This window comes from Phaethon lepturus, unplaced genomic scaffold, assembly GCF_000687285.1.
Source record: "Phaethon lepturus isolate BGI_N335 unplaced genomic scaffold, ASM68728v1 scaffold416, whole genome shotgun sequence".
Classification (NCBI taxonomy): domain Eukaryota; kingdom Metazoa; phylum Chordata; class Aves; order Phaethontiformes; family Phaethontidae; genus Phaethon; species Phaethon lepturus.
Genome location: NW_010545354.1, coordinates 39,464 through 58,358, shown reverse-complemented (window position 1 = coordinate 58,358; position 18,895 = coordinate 39,464). Strand labels below are relative to the sequence as shown.

The following is an 18,895-nucleotide window of genomic DNA, read 5'->3' as shown; positions in this document are numbered from 1 at the left end:
CTGAAGAGAAATTTGTCTCAAGACATCTCTGTTGAAATGATGAGACAGGATTATATTTACAGCAGTGTCTTTGGAAGAGGATATAACAGTGGGTTGGGAGCAAGATAGCACATCTGAAGTGAGAAATACGGCTATCCAGACAAAGAAGAGATGGAGTATTAAATATATCCCCTTTCTTACAGGGAAGTGGCAAGACTTATGCATGATCTGGTTCGAATTCATTAAGTTCAGTGGGATAACTAATTTGAAGCTAATTCTTGGATCATGCCCTCGAGTATTGCCAAGTGATTGTTGGCATTTTTTGATAGCTGAGATGAGGACAGAAAGAAAAAGATTTAGGAAATTACCGTGAATGTACATTTTTGCTGTTCTGGGGTTTAACCTGACAGCAAGATTGGGCAAGGAAATACCAGATGGGACAGGCTCTGTCACTTGAATGAAAGTAAACGGGACCTTGAGGCAGAGTTGAGCGGTTTTAGTATAAAGATAATAGTTAAAAGTGTTTTTCTGAATGAAAGTACTGAAGCGGGGGCGGGGGGTGGGGCGTGAAAGATGTTACGGGAAAAAGGAGAGGATGAACCTTTGTGGAACTGGTATTGAAAGATTAAACTCTGGACAAAGATGTATCTGGATTAGCAGTACCAGTATGAGAGGGGAAAGCATTACAGTTAAGACTGGAAGATGACAAGATCTCTGGAATATATGTATTAAAAGCAAACATTGGGCTGAAGCATGTTTTGTTTTGTTGATAAAATCCTTGCTTTTGATGTCTTGCTGAAGTGTGCAGTATGCTATTATAAACTTGGAGATGACAGGTAGAGTGGCAGAATTCACAAATTGTATGCCTGCAGCCTTATGCTTATTTTTAAATTAAGCAGCCTTTGGAAAAATTGCTGCGCTCTCTTCTTGCTCCCAGATATCTGCAAGGATTTTTTTAGGTTGGTTTCTTATCTGAAGTTCTTACCAACGCCAGGCTTAGCCAGAAGGTGTTACAACCCTTAGTTTCCAACAAAGCTATAACATTGCACCAAATCCTGAAAGTACTTCTGCACACAACCAGATGCAAGTTTTCTAAAATATGCAGAATTCCTATAGCTGACAAAACTCAATGTACAATGAACAATTCTAAAGAAACGTGTAAACAAATAAAGAATTATCTGGACAAGTGTTTCTGAATATGAGCAGCAATCAATACTTGACAAATTAAATAAATTAATTCCAACTGGCTTGAATCCATACCAAAATGTTAGTGTTTTCTCTATCTATGGACTGTTCTTTGTGGGAGATGTCAGTGTGTTCTACCCAAGCCTATTCCAGAACCTTCAGAAAGTTTACAGACATCTATTGTAAAACTATACAAGAGTAAAAAAAAATACATGGCAACTTGTTTGTTAGAAGCTATAGACCTGTTTTATTCCTGGTTCCCTTATGTTCATAAAGCAACTCACAATTTTATGTTTTTCTTTGGGTGATGCCGTGACAAATTTCCACATTTATTAGTTTGTGTGAAATGTTGATGTGTGTACATAAATATTTGAAAATTCCCCCCATTTTTTTTTTATCAAGTGAAATAATATTATAAAGGTGAGTAGTAAAGGGTGTCACTCAATTCTTAAGTGAAATTGGAGATGCAAAGCTCCCCTATCCCCCCCAAACACTAGACACATAGGCTGTCTTGCTTGCATGCAACTGAAACGATAGGGATACTAAATGATAGAGGTGTGCAAAAGGGATAGCCCCAAACCGTGGAGATAATCACATTCCTCTTCATAAACTCTTTAAGCAGGCAGAGGGGTGGGAATAAGGCTGTTTAAGGTATTTAGTTATTCTCTGCTGCCCTCTGGATCAGTGTTCTCAAACTGCGCTTTTTTTTTCCCCCTCCTGCAAAAGTCTGGCTGTCTGGCACATACTATGTGTGAGTTTGTGTAAGACAAATGGGATAATGTACATAATATGCATCTAATACTGCAAGCATCACCAAGAGCATGTTTGTTGTCGCAGTGCAGCAGGATCATCCCTTCCCTTCCGTGCTCATCTCTTCCCCTGCCCCAGCCCTCCCATCTGCTCTGGAAGCCTTTAACTGTTGTCCTGCCAGGGTAATGCCAGCTTAGCCTCCAGGTCTTTGACAACCTCTTTCTCTTGAATCTTGCCTTAGGCTTTGCTAAGATGAGGGAGAAGATATGGCTGGATCCAGTGGGAACCCAGGAATTTGGAGCTCTATACCATGCGAAAATCTCCCATTAGGGTCTGGGGAGAGGTAATTAGCCTTGCATGCTGTCAGGTGGATCTGCCTGAAATACCTGTACAGACCAAGAAAGCAGGAGGCAGGACATGTTTAGTCTTCTCCAAAGCATGTTGGCATGTTCAGATTTGCCCTGGGAAAGGGGCAAAACTTGGGAGGAAGAGTCTATGCCATGTCCCCATCTCTGCTCCAGGTTCCCTTTGCAGGATACCTCCTGTGTTGTGCAGAGAGGGTTCACACTCTTCCCCTACTTTGAACCATTGCTGTAAATTCAACACTCTCTTCCCATTGACTTTAGAGGGACATAGTCTTCAATAAGCTAAATTCAGCCTTTGAATAACACCAAAGTAGCTGTCTTTTTTCCCCACCTTCTTGGCTTGCTGCAACTATTTCTAGGGATTCTGATGTCATGCACACTATTTACAGTAAATGCTCAGATAGCTCTATAAATATTATTTGTAACTTTAAATTTTACTTACAAAATGAGGGGACACAGGACAGTGATGTCATACCTGATATCACATTTTATTTTTGTACTGCACTGCACAAATTCTTCAAGTGATTTTTAAAACTTGCAGCACTATCTGGCTATGTTTACATGGCTACAAAATGAATCTTGAAATCATTCCAGACATACGTTCATTGGTTATTTTGAAGGAACCTTGGGATCAACAGATATAAAAAGACAAGGCATCACTTTGTGCTGGAATCCCAAACACTGTTCGTTAGGATGTGGCATTCTTTAAGTGCTTTTTTTTTTAAGCACACAAGCTGTCCTTAATGCTATGCGGTTTGCTTGCCATAACACTGGAATAGCTTTTTCAGTTATTAATGTTGAAGTCTCCTGTGTTCTGTTTTATTTTCCTTTCTCTAGAGCATGACTTTGCTTTGGCGTTTGTTTATTACGGCTGGAAGAGGGCAGGAAGGGGGAAATCCGTCCACTGTACTGAGCATGCCACAGAGAGTTTGTTCTCCTTCCAGGGATTGTACTGGGAGCTCCATAGTGCCAGGATATAGGACAGAGTGTTTTTTGTAGTTTGCAAAGAAGAATGCTCTATTGATTGATAAATTCCAGTAGGGCTGGTCTCTTCTGTAATTTTGTCATGTCCAACAAAAGCAGGAAGAATGTGAATTTTCTGTGTAGAAATGTTGTTTTTGAAGGTGAAAACTGAGAACAGTAGGGTATTACAGTGCTTTAAAGAAGTGGAATGACTAGTTCATGGTTCTGATTAGCCACTTGATTGAAATGGAGGGATTTGTTATGAAAGGTTCATTATATGATTGAGACAGTAATAGGTCAGTTTAAAAGATTTCATCCTCTTGTTTTGTGTTTTTTTTCCAAATTAGGATAATTATTTCAGGGTAAAACAGTAGTAAAAATAGATAAAATAAGGATTTGTTATGAAAGGTTCATTATATGATTGAGACAGTAATAGGTCAGTTTAAAAGATTTCATCCTCTTGTTTTGTGTTTTTTTCCAAATTAGGATAGTTATTTCAGGGTAAAACAGTAGTAAAAATATATAAAATAATTACAGAATCACAGAATCACTAAGGTTGGAAAGGACCTTCAAGATCATCAAGTCCAACCATTAATCCAATGCTACCATGTCCCCTGAACCATGTCCTGAAGTGCCACATCCACACGTCTTTTGAACACTGCCAGAGATGGTGACTCCAGCACCTCCCTGGGCAGCCTGTTCCAATGCTTGACCACCCTCTTGGTGAAGAAACTTTTCCTAATGCCCAATCTAAACCTCCCCTGGCACAACTTGAGGCCATTTCCTTTCGTCCTATCACTAGTTAGTTTGCGTTTTTTACTTTTGTTGTTTAAACTTTTTATTTCAGCTGGCACTGCCTGACAGATAAACTAGCAACAAGTGCAATTGCCTGAGTTGTTAAACTGGTAATTCAAGTTTCCAAATAATGACTGCCTTTTTTGATCTTGATCAAGCAATTAATAAATTTTCACCTAATTGATGACACTGTGAACTTGGATTTCTTTTCCTGACACCCTCCTAAACAAAACTCATGGAAAGTATGGGGTTTTTTATTTTGGTAGTAGCCAGGAGTGCCTGACTTTACAGTCCATATTGGAGACCTTATGTTAATGTTTAGGGCACAGTGCCAATAAAAATGGAAGAGAGACTGTAAAAGAAAGGAATAATGGAAATCTAGGTTGACTGTTGTCAGACTTGGAGGTTTGGAAAGAGATCCAAAACACAAAACCAAACAGAGCTAGAATTATGTGCACTCTTGAAGGTGAATGTAACCTGAAAAGATGTGAGGAAGAGATGTGAGCTAGTGGAAATACTGTGGGTGGAGGCTGATGATGTTGGATGGGAGAAAAGGGATTTCAACAGCCAGAATTTTTATTGAAACAGGTTGTTGTACTGATTAAGAGGCTGCATCAGGCAAAGAGCACGATGTTCTGGATGAGAGATTAGGTACTGTAGACAAGAGAAAAAGTCTATTGAATGGAATGGCACCCTTAAAGCATACCACAAGGAAGAGTACGCTATTGAAATTGAGAGAAAGTTTTTTTAAAAAAAAAAAAAAAAAAAGGAAAAAATACTGTAGCAATTGAGTGACAGCAAGAATAATATTGACCTGGTGAGCAGTGAGAGAAGGATGAGGATTGGCCATGTTAATGTTTGTAGCTTTTGCTAAAATTCAGAAGCTGTTGATATAGGGAATACTGAAGTATTTGGAGGGAACAAGTTTTGTTCTTTGAAAGAAATACCACATAGCTAGAACTGCAGCAATATCCCCATCCAGAGAGAACTTCCGCACAATGCTGGAAGAGAAGAATTGGTTCTCAGAAAGCTGCCAAGGACAGAACTCAAATTTACAGTGCATGGACACTGGTCTGATTCAGTAGCTGTTGCCTGTTGTCTTCAGACATTGATTTATTCTTATGCCAGCCTGCATCTACGTGCTTGATTAAAAAGTCATATGTGCATGTATATCAAGTCTGGGGTTTGTTTCATCAGTATGGTTAGATACACATTGCAGATGTCAATTTACCCCAAATAAATCAAATACTATTTTCCTAGGGAGAAAATGAATTCCAAACACTGCTAGACATAATTTGGAGCAAATCTTGTAGGCTATGGGGGGAATTCACAGATGTTTCGGTTTTCCAAATCTTTAAAAGAACTCCAAAATGTCAATCCCATGAATTACATCAAAGAATAATTATCTTTATTTTCTAACTAAATGTAGAACAACTCTGTTTATGATCATACATGTGAATTTTAGCATTCTGACAGAGAAAGCGAGGTTTTAACTTGAATAGTTGTATGACAAAGGTTTCTTGTCTCAAACCTTTTCAGAAAGTTTACGTTGATTCCCTGCGCTACCCAAATTGCAGGAGATTATTTTGGGACACCACTGAGTCTGCAAACTCTTGTTCTGATGTATGTCAGAAGCCCAGACCTATACTAGAAAGGACACGAAGCTTCCAGTTAGAAAATTAGGAAAAAGCCTTCTGAATGGTAATAAGCCACTTGAGGTCCTACTATACATTTTCTGGGATGGTTAAGAAATTCCCAGGTTTAGATGCCTCAGAACAAGCTGGCAAAAGATAAACTACAGTGACATAGCTGATCTTGACTTAGTACTTCTGGAAGGACTAGATCCAATTAGATAGACTTCAGCAATTTATTCCTCTTAAAGAATGATTGTGCTTCCTAATTCTGCTGTCTCTGCCACCTTTTCCAGACCTTTGAAGATCTGTAGGGAAGGGCATATGGAGGGAGAGGGGCTTCTTTTTTATGTATACCTCAGGAATGCAGTGTAACCAGAAAGTGTGCTTCCTATCTGAAAAATCCTTTGCTCATGCTGTTCTCTGTCTTAGCTTGTAGCCTTACCAACGTGCCAAGAATAGGTCATCAGTGTAGAAATCAAAGTACTGCTGCTAATACGATATTAGTAATTGCTCAGATTTTATGTTAAGCTAATGTCTTTTGGTTTTTTTGTTCTGCACCCTTGATTTTAGTTACTGAATAGGAGAGACTTCCCTTGTGCATGAAGCTTTTAGCAGTGTCTTTTCATATTGTTGCTGCTGTTAAGGATACACTTATTTGTGTTGGAATGTAGCCAGTGAGAGATAATCAGTGTGGTAAATACACTAAAGGGGTTTTCACTATCTTCAAATTCAGGTGAAGAAGTTTTTGAAAGAGAACAAAGATTGAACATTTCACATATAAAGTTCTTACTAAGTTCCAGAAGCACTTGGAGAAAAGGTGTCATGAAAACTCCTGGGGCAGAATCAGCAGTGCTTTCCTGGTCTGCACCCAGCTGGCTTTCAGACCTATATATGGAACAAATGTGTTAGTGATTGACAGTATCACTCAAGGGAAAGACCTGAAATTAAGGAGAGAGATCTGACTTAGATAACTTAGTGATGAAACTGCAGGAAATGACACACGTGTCTGTCTAAGGCTGAGAGACAAGAAAGACCTGTTCTGGAAGTGAGCAAAGAACCTATCCTGAAAAATAAGGAAAAGGGGAAACCACACCCCCCTCACAAAAACCCCAACCTCCCACCCCAAAAACGCAAAACAAAACTCAATGGAAACGAACCCCACTGTGTTCAAAGTGCTTTTGACTCAATTTAAGGTGCTATTGAGACTTCCTACAAGCACTACTCACTGGTTTTAAGGCTTCTGTTTTTTCATGTAATCTAGATAAGACTATACCATTGTGTGCTACATCATTCCAAATTTTAGGAAGCATTCTTCTTACAATGGGATCTTTTATGTCCTGGTTTTACATATTAGAATTCTTCACACAATTCTTTGTTACTGAATTATTTTTTTCTCTGGTTGTGGTAATAGATTTCAGTTTTCTGCTGTCTGTATTTAATGAAACTTTCTTAGTTTTAATTGTGAAGGCTGTAATTACTTTGTGATGTAAAAGAATTGAAAATGCAGGATCTTGTGAAAAACAGTTGCTTATAATCATCAGGATCACTTTTTCCTTACTGGATCTCTTTGTTAACTAATAGGTATGTTATGGGTAAAAGTAAAGTATACTATTTCTTTAAAGGTGGAAATTTGAAATAAGAATTTCAGTTTACTTGCTTCTCCTTTTACCTATTTTGGAGCCTGCATTCATTCTCCCCACCCCGGCCCCGCAAGAGTGCAGAGCCGTTTCAGAGCTCTCGCTGGAGCAAACCGGGTCCTGTTCGTCATTTCCCTGCAGTGAACTTGTGTGCCAGCCACTAGGCGAGTGTCTCTGTTTCCAGATCTATGAAGTGAGATTGATGGTAATCAGAATAAACACATTTCTAAAGCACAGTCATGACTATTTTCAAGTGCTCTTAAATTATTTAATGTATAGCGCTGAAGCAGGATGGAATTATGTTTCACTGTTTGTTTTTTTGAGGTCCACTGTAATGAGAAAATCTACTAATGAAACATGAAACTTGCTCTGTTATCAGTGACAGAAGTGAGGATCAAGGTTGTTAAGTACAGAGGCTTTGTCATTCTTTCCATTTTTATATATACATATATAAAAGGTAACTGAGGAGAGGTATTGTCTGTAATTCATGGAGTGTGAGACTTACTGCCTCACAGCCTTTTCTTCATTACCACTTTCCTCATGGTTATTTGATACTCGAATATAGGCAATATTAGAAGAGCTATGGCCTTCAGCATGGTGTGCCCTCACCCATGAACGAGCACCATAAGGACTAGGAAAATAAATTTGTCAGTAAAGAGAGATGGGCATTTTACATCTATATTAGCCAGTATATCAGCACTATAAATTCTACCATTTCTACAGGCGGAAATGGCAGGGGCATGGAGGTTGGTTTGCTAGCTATGCCGGGGCAGCTGTGTTCTGCACTCTTTCAGCTTCCTCAAAGCAGCCAAGATTGCACAGTTTGGCAAACCTTCTCCCAGTTTATCTGCTCATTTCCTGATAAGAAACAAAAAAGAATAGTAAGAATGGTTAAAGGGGAGAAAGAGTCTGATTATTTATTTCCAGTTAACATAGATCCTAAGTACACTGGGGAGAAGCTTTCTGTAACTAAGGGAGGAAGGGATACATGAATCAACATCGCTACAGATTCTCAGTATAGATCTGAAAGAAAACTAGTTTGAGGCTGGTTTTCTCCTTTGACTAAGTTTAGAAGGCAGAAAAGCTAAGTGGTGCACAATTGAACACTATCTTTTTTCTCTTGCGGTAAGAATGGCACTTCTCTGTTTAGAAGGCAGAAAAGCTAAGTGGTGCACAACTGAACATTATCTTTTTTCTCTTGCGGTAAGAATGGCATAGTCGTTAGGGAAATTGAGGAAAGTTTTATAGGAAAGGACAAGCAGAATTTTCAGATTGACTCTGATGAAGATGGTTGCTTGTCATATGAAATGAGGTAGAAAGTAGGGCAGAGTGGTGATGGAGAAAGAATGGTCTTGTAGGAAAATAAGGGCTAGAAGTTTTTACTTAAACTGAGGATCTTGCATACAGAATTATGTTCCTGTTTTGGTAGGAGGGCACAATGAAAGTTAAATAACTGTTCAGAAGATGTTCTGCATATCTCGCACATATACATACACACACAAACGAGAAGTGGAGTTTTAATCAATTGGGATTATGTACTGAGCTTTAGATGATAATGGGTCTTTATAGAACTACTCATCCTTTGAAATGAGTACCCAGATGAGCTGTGAGTTAGTTATGAAAATGCACGTTTATGGCAACAAATGAACAGCTGGCTGTATACAGGAACATTTGTGTCGTCATGCCTTTTCTCTCCTGCATGCGAACTCCAAAATCATCTGATTCTTACCCACTCCTTGAACTTACTGGAAGGTAAATTCCTGAAAGAGTGCAAGCAGCAGATTGTGACTGCTTAAGGGCTAAGGCATTTGGAAAGAGTTGCTTGTAAGAGGAAGGAAGAAGGGATGTGTAAGAAGAAAGCTACTGAGGTGGGAGTGAAAAAGTGAACAGGAGAGGGAGAAATAGGAATGAGAAGTGAGGACATTTTGGTGTCCATTGTAGTTGCTTCAGGAATCAAATTTGGAGGAAGATCAAAGGGGGATTGACACTGAGGGGAAATTTACCCCTAAGCTCCCCACCCTCCCTTGGATATGTGAAAAGAAAAAGGAAGGAATACACAAAGGTGCATATGATTTCAAAAGAGGAACTTCTAGGATTTTCTCTTGTAGTTTCTGTACAATACAAGTATCTGTGTGTTGCTTGACTAAAGTGAGTTAGTTTGCTGTTTGTTTTCAGGTAACTTGAGTCATGTTTTGAAAATACAATAACTTAACTATCTTTTTATTATCATACTAGAGTATCTTCAACCAATTTCAATGTAGCAGTGAGAAGGTACTGCCCTCTGATGCCCTGCGCACTGCTCTTGCAAAGACATTTCAGGATGAGCAGCGCTTCCAGCTGGGCATCATGGATGATGCTGCTGAATGTTTTGTGAGTATTGCTGAAAGATGATTTACAGGCATAGATGCAAACCCCCATGTACACAATCTTCCCTCTGCCCGCCTCCGTTCCTTCCCTCCATAAATTCCAATAGACATCGTGTGTGTGGCCTGGAAAAGTCCACAGACATCCCCAATCTTGAAGTGATGCAGTGGGGAAGCTGTATTTGGTTTGAGAGTCATTGCTGCTGATTTTGAAATGGAAACATCAGCGTTACCCATTTTTACAGTTACTTTTGTATATGTACTGCTTGCAGTCTCAAGTGTGTCTTGAATATGAATGGTAAGAAACATTGCACTGCAAGAATGATGCAGGATTCTAGTTCTAAGGATCACCTCAGAAGGGTGAAAGGACACTTTGATTTCAGAATAACTGGCAGACATGTTTCCACAAACTCTAACTAAGGGAAAGTAAAAATAAATAAATAAACCAAACACAACTGAACACAGTTGTTTATGTTTAAGTTGAGGTAAGCAACAGTAAAATGGATAATCTCCAAATATTTCTGTTGCTGTGCTTGTAAACTATCTGACTTTTTTTTAGGCTGGTTATCTCACCAGTGTGGTTGGGAGATGGCTTTTACATAAGTCTTACATCCCTAGATTTACCCACCTGCTGTTGTTTTTATACTCAAATTCTTTCTTGGCATCCATTACTCTTACCCACATTTCTTCCTTTTCCTTCTTTAGTCTCCTAAATTGCTTTAATTTAATTAGGAGGTATTTTTGTCTTGCTGACCTATTGACTGCTTTTTGGAAATGATAGTGTCCATAAGGTGGCCCAAGTGTGTTTGTATCCTACTTGGTTGTTAACAAAGATGTTAATTCTTAACCAATGTACAAAGGTACTGGATTTACTACTGCAAGGTAAAACTTCACTCTGATAAGTACTTTACCTGAGAGGAGTTCTTTCTATGTGTTAAATCTTTGATTTCCTATACCTACCTAATTTCACACTTCCACTGGAAGAGATGATGGAAATGTGATAAATGCATATAGCTATTGTAGTTCTCTCTTAAACTAAGTGGAGTGATAATGGGATTATGATAACCCAACATATCCTGTGTTTGTAGAATAGTAATATAGCAAAATAATATAGTTTAATGAGCTTGCTTAAAATGGAAGTAGATCATACCAATAAAGCCTCAAAGTGAAATAAATTACATCAGCCTACACACGAGCCCCTGTGAGCACAGTTATGTCAAATTATTGTGTGCAGTCCAGCACTTCAAGAGAGATCTGTGTGTAGTAGAACATGGGAACTTCTGATTTTGTTTCTTCCTTGAGAAAGTTAATCTAAATAGCCCATCTTACACTGCTGTGGGAGTCCCCAAAAGCAGGTCTGTTAGGTTAACAGTACTGGCACAAGGACAGTTAAAATGGGTACAAGGTCTCTTTTGAGGTTAAGCTTTAAGGCAGAAATAATTCCATAGCTTTTCACTTAGTTAACCTTTTCAGCCCTAAAGGCAGAGACTTAATTTAAATGGCAGAAGAGCTTAGATTCTAAAGTTCAAGGGAAATTGTATGAGGTCAGAGCTATTTTGCCTAATAATTAATCTGGACCTGCTTATTGCAGGCCTATAAACTATCCAGGCAGCTCATAGTGATAGTGAAAAGTGTGGTGCTGGAAGAGGTGTCAGTAGACTTCTGGCACTTGTGATTGATGTTGATAACAGTGGGAGGAGAGGAGGTCTTAGGAGAAGAACTCCTGGGAACTTGAAAACAGCTGGAGTTCTCTGAAATAATGTCTAGAAAATGTTCAGTGCTTGTTTCGTGCAGAATTTAGTCTGCCTCTTCATTTATTAGTTCTCCCCCCTTTTGACAGAAAGTAGATTATTTGCCGTATTTCAAAGCCCTCATGGAATATAGAAATGGATTTGGGTTACTTTCTGTTAGTGGCAACCCAGTGATTTTAAAACTGCAGAGCTGCTCTGCCTGTTACATTTGGTCAAATCTGTTGATGCCTGAGAATTGGACAGAATAATCAGTAACAGAACCTTCAGCTGTGCTAGTAGGTAAAATAAATGGGTACCTGACATAGTATTTCAGATCGGCAGTGGTAGCTATTTCTTTGATAGAAAAGAAATGCCAACTTCTTTGTTTTCTAAGCAACTTTCAAGAATTTGCAGGATACTTCTGTGTCTGTAAGTTACGCTTATAACATTACTGCATCTGACTTGCTTTTGTGATTTATATTTTAACTTCTGTCTACATTGGAAATGATCTAATGCTTTTTTCTTTATTTTCTCTCTTTGGCTAGGAAAACCTGTTAATGCGAATTCACTTCCACATTGCAGATGAGACAAAGGAAGATATTTGCACTGCACCACATTGTGTTTCCCATCAGAAGTTTGCAATGACCTTGTTTGAACAGGTGAGGTAATCATACATGCTTTATATAAATGGCCAGTTCTCAATTTTCAAATTTCCATTCCTAAAGACATGCATTGCCATGGTAAAAGAGATACAAGCAGAAGTGTTGCTGTGAAAATACCTGTTTAATCTTGTCAATGTATTACATTTTCTTTCTTTTTAGTGTGTTTGTACCAGCTGTGGTGCCACCTCTGACCCGTTACCTTTCATCCAGATGGTACATTATATTTCCACAACCTCACTCTGGTGAGTTGAGATTTTTACAGGGAAGAGAACTTCTCTCTCTTTTTTTAATTTTTTTTTTTTTTTTTATACTGGTATTGCAGTTTGATCTTTACCTTCACAAGATTAAATGTCCAGAACATAGTTTGTTCAAAGTTGGTGGAGCTTTGATAACCATGATAAAGATAATGAGAATTTAGTGGGGTGGACAATACCAATTTAGGCATGGATCAGTGTGTCTACTTGTTTATGATTCTGAATCTGACAACTGTAGTGGCAAGGCCTCATGTACATTTTGAAAGACCTTAATATATGAGGCAGGCGAGTTAAGAAAAATAAAAAATAAGTTCTGCTGGAAAGCACTATTGGACATCTACTCCATCCTCCTGTTTGAAGCAGGGCTAACTTCAAAGCTAGATCAGACTACTTGGGGTTTTGCGCAACTGAGTTTTGAAAACGTGCAAGGACAGAATTTCCACGACTTCTCTGGGCTGCCTGTTCCAGTGCTTAACCACTCAGTGTGATTTTTTTTTTTTTTTTTCCCCCCTCTTTATATCCAGTCAGAATTTCCCTTTCTGCATTTTTTGCCTCTTGTCCTTTCTCTGTTTGCCTCTACAAAGAGTCTGGCTTATGTTCAGCTTGTCTATCAGCCTTCTGCAATGTTGCGCCTCAGCCATTCAGTGCCCAGCCAGTACTACTGCACTGAGTGTGTCCTGTCCAAGGTGCAAGACTTTGTATTTTCCTTTTTGAATTTCATCAAGTTTCTGTCAGCTTGTTCCTCCAACCTGCCAAGATCCTTCTGGATGGCAGTACTCCCTTTCTGTATATTGACTGCTCCATCCGGTTTGGTGTCATCTGTAAACTTGATTGTAGGTGTATTCTGATTCATTATCTAGGTTGTTAATGAAAATGTTAAATAGCATCAACCCCAGTATTAACCCCTGAGCAATACAGCTCTTAACTGACTGCTGGTTATGTTTGGATTGTCTGAGCCTGCAGGTCCAGCTAGGTTTTTGTCTGCATTGTATTCTACCCATGCAGTCCACACCTCCCAGTTTGGCCACAAGAACGCTGTAGATGACTTGGAAACTTTGCTAGAGACCAACAAAACCTCCTCCCATCATTTTATGATAGGAGATAATCAAGTAGGTCAGGCATAGCTTGCCCTTGGTGAATATATGCTGGCTGCTCTGACTCACCTTCTTATCTTTCATATGCCTGGAGATGATCTCCAGGAGGATTTGGTCTGTCATCACCCCAAGTACTGGAGTAAGACTGACCTGCCTGTAGTTACTCAAATCCTCTTTCTTGGAATTTTTTTTAGTTATTGGGGAACTCCTCTGGTCACCATGACCTTGCATTGAAAGAGATGGTGCACAGAGCAATAGCTCTAGCTCTGTTGTAGTTTGTTTGAATAGATGATAGGAGGAGAGAAGTCTTCTAGTAGGCTTCTTAAGATAAAAGGTAGTTAAATCTGATCAAGGCAGGAGATTGTTATTCACTTCTGTCTTGAAATTTTGATTGGGATGAAAACTTCTGTTTCTTGTCCTGCCTACAAGACATGTAGTTACAGAGCCCCAGAAAATTCTCGAAGCCTGCTAGTTGCTCTTCTCATGCAGATCTCTCTTAGAAGTTACCAATTCAGTAGTGTATCAGGAGTATTGTAAAGCATTCCCCCTTGTGGCTGCTACCTGCTGTTCCACAGAGCTGTAGGGTTTTTTTAGGCTACCAGCAGACGCTGTGTATCAGAACATTATTTATTAGAAAAACAGGAAGAGAATTGTGTAAGTGGTATTCGATATTTTATATGGAATATCTCAATAAATCTGAAGTCACGCATTATTTTAAAAACAGCAGTAAACAGTGATATATTCATTTACCTCTTAAACCATTTTAAGCTTGAACATGCTTTGAGCACTAGTATTCTCGTGTACTTAGTCACCTTTCTTCCAGTTTGGACAGTGAAGTCAATTGGGTACTGTGCTATTTTTTTGTCTATAGTTTTATTATTAAGGATGTGCTTTACTGTGCCGCTTTACTAGAGTTGTGGTTGCTGAAGGGAAGCATTTTGAAGCTAATATTTCATTTTGAAAGAAGTATTTATCAAAATGCTAAAGCTTGTTTTTAAGACATAAATTTCAAGCCAAACTAGAAACTGTTTCTATTTTAAGTTTTACTTGTTTTCTTTACGCAGTATTATAATGGAAAGTATAATAATTCATGCTTAATTATGTGATTTTTCTGTACTATAGTATTAAATATAAAAAAAGTGTTGTGTATTTTAAGGTTCTTAAATTTTATGAAAAGGTAAGTGAAACATAATTAATGCGGGTTTGGGTTTTTGTTTTATTACTAAACTTTTGTTTTCAATGCTTTCTCTATACCGAAGCAATCAAGCTATTTGTATGCTGGAGAGACGAGAGAAACCGACTCCAGATATGTTTGGGGAGCTACTACAGAACGCCAGCACTATGGGAGACCTGCGAAACTGTCCAGTTAGTATCCTTAGTTATCCTTTTGTGGGGGGAGCGGACAGGGCAGAAGTGTAATAGATTACACTGATGTGTACTTCTAACTCAGTAGCATTTTCAAGGGTTAGCTCGTCATAATCATAAAAAGGGTAGGTAGGAGATTTTTCTTTGGGTTGAATTTAGTACTTCTTAGTTATTCAGTGAAGGAAGGGAAACTACTTAGGTTGAGTGCTTCTTCGACTAGACACAAGTGGTGAGAACAGCAATAGATGTAGTGTTTGGCTGGAAACTAAGAAAGAATGTTTCAGAGTTAGAAACCACAAAAAAAGATGATGAGGGAATAAATTGGAAATGCTTACATTGCTCCCAGGGAATGGCCACAGTCCATTCCTGTACAAGCCTGTGTTGCTGCTAGAAGTACCTATCATATGTTTGCTGTTCATCTTCACTGAGAGTTGGCGAGGCCTCCAACACTACTGTTACATGAAGCTGCAATCATGCTGCTTTCATCCTGTGATGAAAGTTCTGGGATCTTACCTAAAGAAATGGAAGTGACAAAAAGATATGGTCTCCAAATTCTCTATAGGAGATTTCTGTATGTTGACAGGGGATTTGATTAGCTAGGCTTTTTAGAACAGTGTTCCCACAGTTCATCCAGTTTCTCTGGTGATTATTTCTGTTGAGAGTAGTGTGCATCTGTAATAATAGCATGAGAAAAGTACTGCTTTCTTGTAAAATCTTTTCAGCAGTACCATGCTATGATAGCAAAACTTTCGTACCAGGCACTGTAATCATGTGTACAAGATCGGTTGTTTTGCCTAGATAAGCTTCCATTCAACTTCATTACCACATTTCAGTTGGAATAAATTGAACTGTTGACCTGCAGCATACAGCCAAAGTGTTGGTCAGAGGGAAGGGGAAAAGGACTGCTGCTTTCCACTGCCAGAGAATATCCTGACAGTGAAAGGCTTTACAGGCTACACAGTATTATCTGCAAAAGCTACACCAAAGGCAGGAATCGTCACAGAAAATTTGAGGGAGTATTAGTTTGTTTTTCTGAGTAAAGTTTGCTGTTCAGAGTGTGGGAGATACTGACCAGAAAGTGTAGGCTGTAGTTGATGTGAGTGATGACTGGTGTTTAAGCAGTCGGACACAATTACTGCATATGTCCAGTTGATAGTCAGAAGCTGCCATTCTTAAAAATATTCCATTCTGCTATGCAGTAAAAGTCTGACAAAATTCAGCTGAATTAAGTCCGAATATCAGTTGGGTTAAGAAAAATAAAATTTTTTCATGTAAATATAAAATTATTTTTTAATTTTTTTTTTAAATCATAAGGACTTGATTTCTAAAGCAAGAGTTTGATATCTTGTTCTACCTTTTAATTTGAGTATGTCCAGATCCAAGGCTTTAGATAAATATGCAAAAAGAGTTATCATCAAGCTTTTTTACATATTGATTAATAGGTAGGGCAGGTAACAGCTGCGTAATTGCTGCTTCATGTAACGCTACTGTTAGATGCCTCACCAGTCCTCAGTGAAGAAGTACAAACTCGAACAGGAATGTCTTGTGTGCCTGTTCCCTGGAGGCAGTGTAAGTATTTCCATTTTATATTTCCCCACCCCCCCACCCTTTTTCTGTAGCTTCTGAAACATTCACTTTTAGTCTTCATTGAAAAAATTAATTTTCTTTTTTTGGAATGTTGGCAAATAGTGGCTCACTTATCTGAGTAAAAGAAATAAATGTATTGTTGTTTAAAAGATTCATGTGAGTCTAGCCATTTAATAACCAAAGCATGGGGAAATTTAATAGAAGGGCTATTAAATTATACCTGTCATGGTGAACTGCTGTTTAACTGTGTAATAATCGGTTGGATAAAAATGCTTACCAGTACTTGCTGCCCCTTTCTTTTTTCCATTTGGGAAATTTTCTGTTGAGGCTTACCTAAGGGTGGCCTAAATGTCATGCAAAGGAAGCTTTTTATCAGGATGCCATGTTCCTCCTGTCTTGCAGAAGATGCTGATGTTAGCTAGCTGAAGCAAAGATGACAGTTTAAGAGTAAGATAGGTTTGTTGTGAGGTAGTCCACAGGAATGCTTGTATATTGAATGAACCTTGCAAAATATGTGTGAATACAGTCATCTTAACATTAAAACATCATATCTACATTTAAACATCACAGTTCTCTACCTGTAAAATAATCTGTCTTTCATGTTAAGTTCGTTGCTTTCTATTTTTTTTGTTGTTGTTGTTGTTTTTAATTTTTCACTTCTGTTTCTCACTGATAATCGGGGCTGAAGTTCTGGTTCATTTTCTAGATTGCTGTGGGGAAGAAATGCTTTATGATCTCTTCCCTGGTTGTAGTGTCAAGAATGATTATATCCAATTGTGAAACTGGTCTCCAGGGATGAGAAACTATTCTCAGTATGAAAATGTTTGGGATTTTTTGTGGAATCTTGCAGAGGTACCTTTGTGACCTGCCACAGGGGGAGAGTGAGTGTTGCAAAGGGACTTTGTCATAGTTGTCTGTGCCCCCCTCAAGATCATGTTCTGTTGCACTGTTTCCTAAAATTACAGTGATGATCTCTTAATTCAGATGGTGAACTTCTTCCATGATGCTTTAAAGATGCCCACAGTTCCAGCAGGTGATGAATTGGAAGGACCACTGAGAAATGTCTTGGCTTCACAAGCAAGCTTATCTCTGAGAAGTACTTGGGCTAGAGTGAGGGGACACTGACCAGTCAATAAGCATTGGGAGTTACTTTAAAAATGGGAGGGGGAAGGGAAATAGGAAATGAAGAACTGCTATGGGTTAGTAAAGTATCTCTTATTCTCCTGATCTTCCAGCTGCTGCTCTCATATTTATATGAATACTGACATAACCGGTCTAAGATGAGATGCCCGAGGTACCTTGTAGAACAACCACCCAATTTTAACAGCAAAGCAGCACCTTAGAGGTTTTTCTGACACTGTCATATAAAGAATCAGTCTCTCTAAATATAACTCTTAATCTGAGATTCTGATCAAAAGAAAGTGAGCTTTCCCTCCAACTCCTAAGAACATTTTTGGGCTCTTTCATGTATGCTTGTTTATCTCTTTAAATAAGCTTACTCTTGCACTATACCTTTTAATCATTATCAGTAGTATGAGGAAGAATCAGTGGTGTTACCAGATAGTCTTAAAAACGCTCCTCATCTGTGACATCAGAAGTTCACATCTTGACACTGAGCATGTTTTGTCTGCTGTGTTTCACCACCACTTCTTTGGAAGCTGTAATTTCGAAACTTGTACTTGTTAGTGCCTTGCCCTAACATTATTATAAGAGAAGGATTATATTAAATGTTTTGTTTCATTTAAATCCTCAGAGTAACTGTGGGGAAAAGATCCGTATTCGTCGTGTGCTGATGAACTCTCCACAGATCATCACCATTGGTTTGGTTTGGGACTCGGACCACTCTGATCTGGCTGAGGATGTGATTCACAGCCTGGGCACTTGCCTTAAATTGGGGGATGTGAGTGTTTTTGTGTTTTGACACTACCTACAAACGCAGTCTTTCTCATAGTAGTCTATAGTAGCAGGTTGAGAAAAATAAAAAGTTGCCATCTTTACCTTTCAGGTGGCCATAAATAGAGGAATAAAGGGCAGATCCAAGGATCTGACCTGTTTCTGAATGCTTCACAAAACCTGTGAAAGTACTAGTGTAATTGCATATTCTCAAATTTCTGAAATGACTGAAAAATTAAAATTGATTAAGATAACAAAGCTTGTCTGAATCAAAAGATATTTTCAAGTGCAGGGAAATTTTGCATTGGGTTTTTTGCTAGTTTTATGAAAATAAATGCATAATCTTTCATTTTGAAGAAAAGTTTATTTCTATTTATTTTGAAGACAAAATGTAGTTTGAGGGTGTTGGTTTTAACTTCTTTGAATCCTCTTTTTTAAGTGTGTGGTTTTAACACTTAAGAGTTATTTATAACTGAGCAGTCTCTGAGAGATGGTGGCTGGCACTATGCGATTGAATGATAGATTAAATTAGTAGTGTTTGGGATCCGGAAATTTGTCCCCTGGAGGATTCACTTATTCTACATTAGCTGATGCTTTAGATCCAAATTATTGGTATACCAAATTGTATCTGTGTCTTAG

General features: G+C 38.5%; 1 protein-coding gene across 1 annotated transcript in view; it reads left to right on the top strand.

Annotated features, from left to right (window-relative positions):
- USP54 (ubiquitin specific peptidase 54) overlaps positions 1 to 18,895 on the top strand; it is a 51,425-nt gene that overhangs the window by 4,192 nt on the left and 28,338 nt on the right. The window contains exons 3-7 of the mRNA XM_010288910.1: positions 9,544 to 9,678; positions 11,947 to 12,060; positions 12,223 to 12,305; positions 14,671 to 14,776; positions 18,117 to 18,263. Coding sequence (XP_010287212.1) covers positions 9,544 to 9,678; positions 11,947 to 12,060; positions 12,223 to 12,305; positions 14,671 to 14,776; positions 18,117 to 18,263 — 585 coding nt within the window. The remainder of the gene's footprint in view (positions 1 to 9,543; positions 9,679 to 11,946; positions 12,061 to 12,222; positions 12,306 to 14,670; positions 14,777 to 18,116; positions 18,264 to 18,895) is intronic.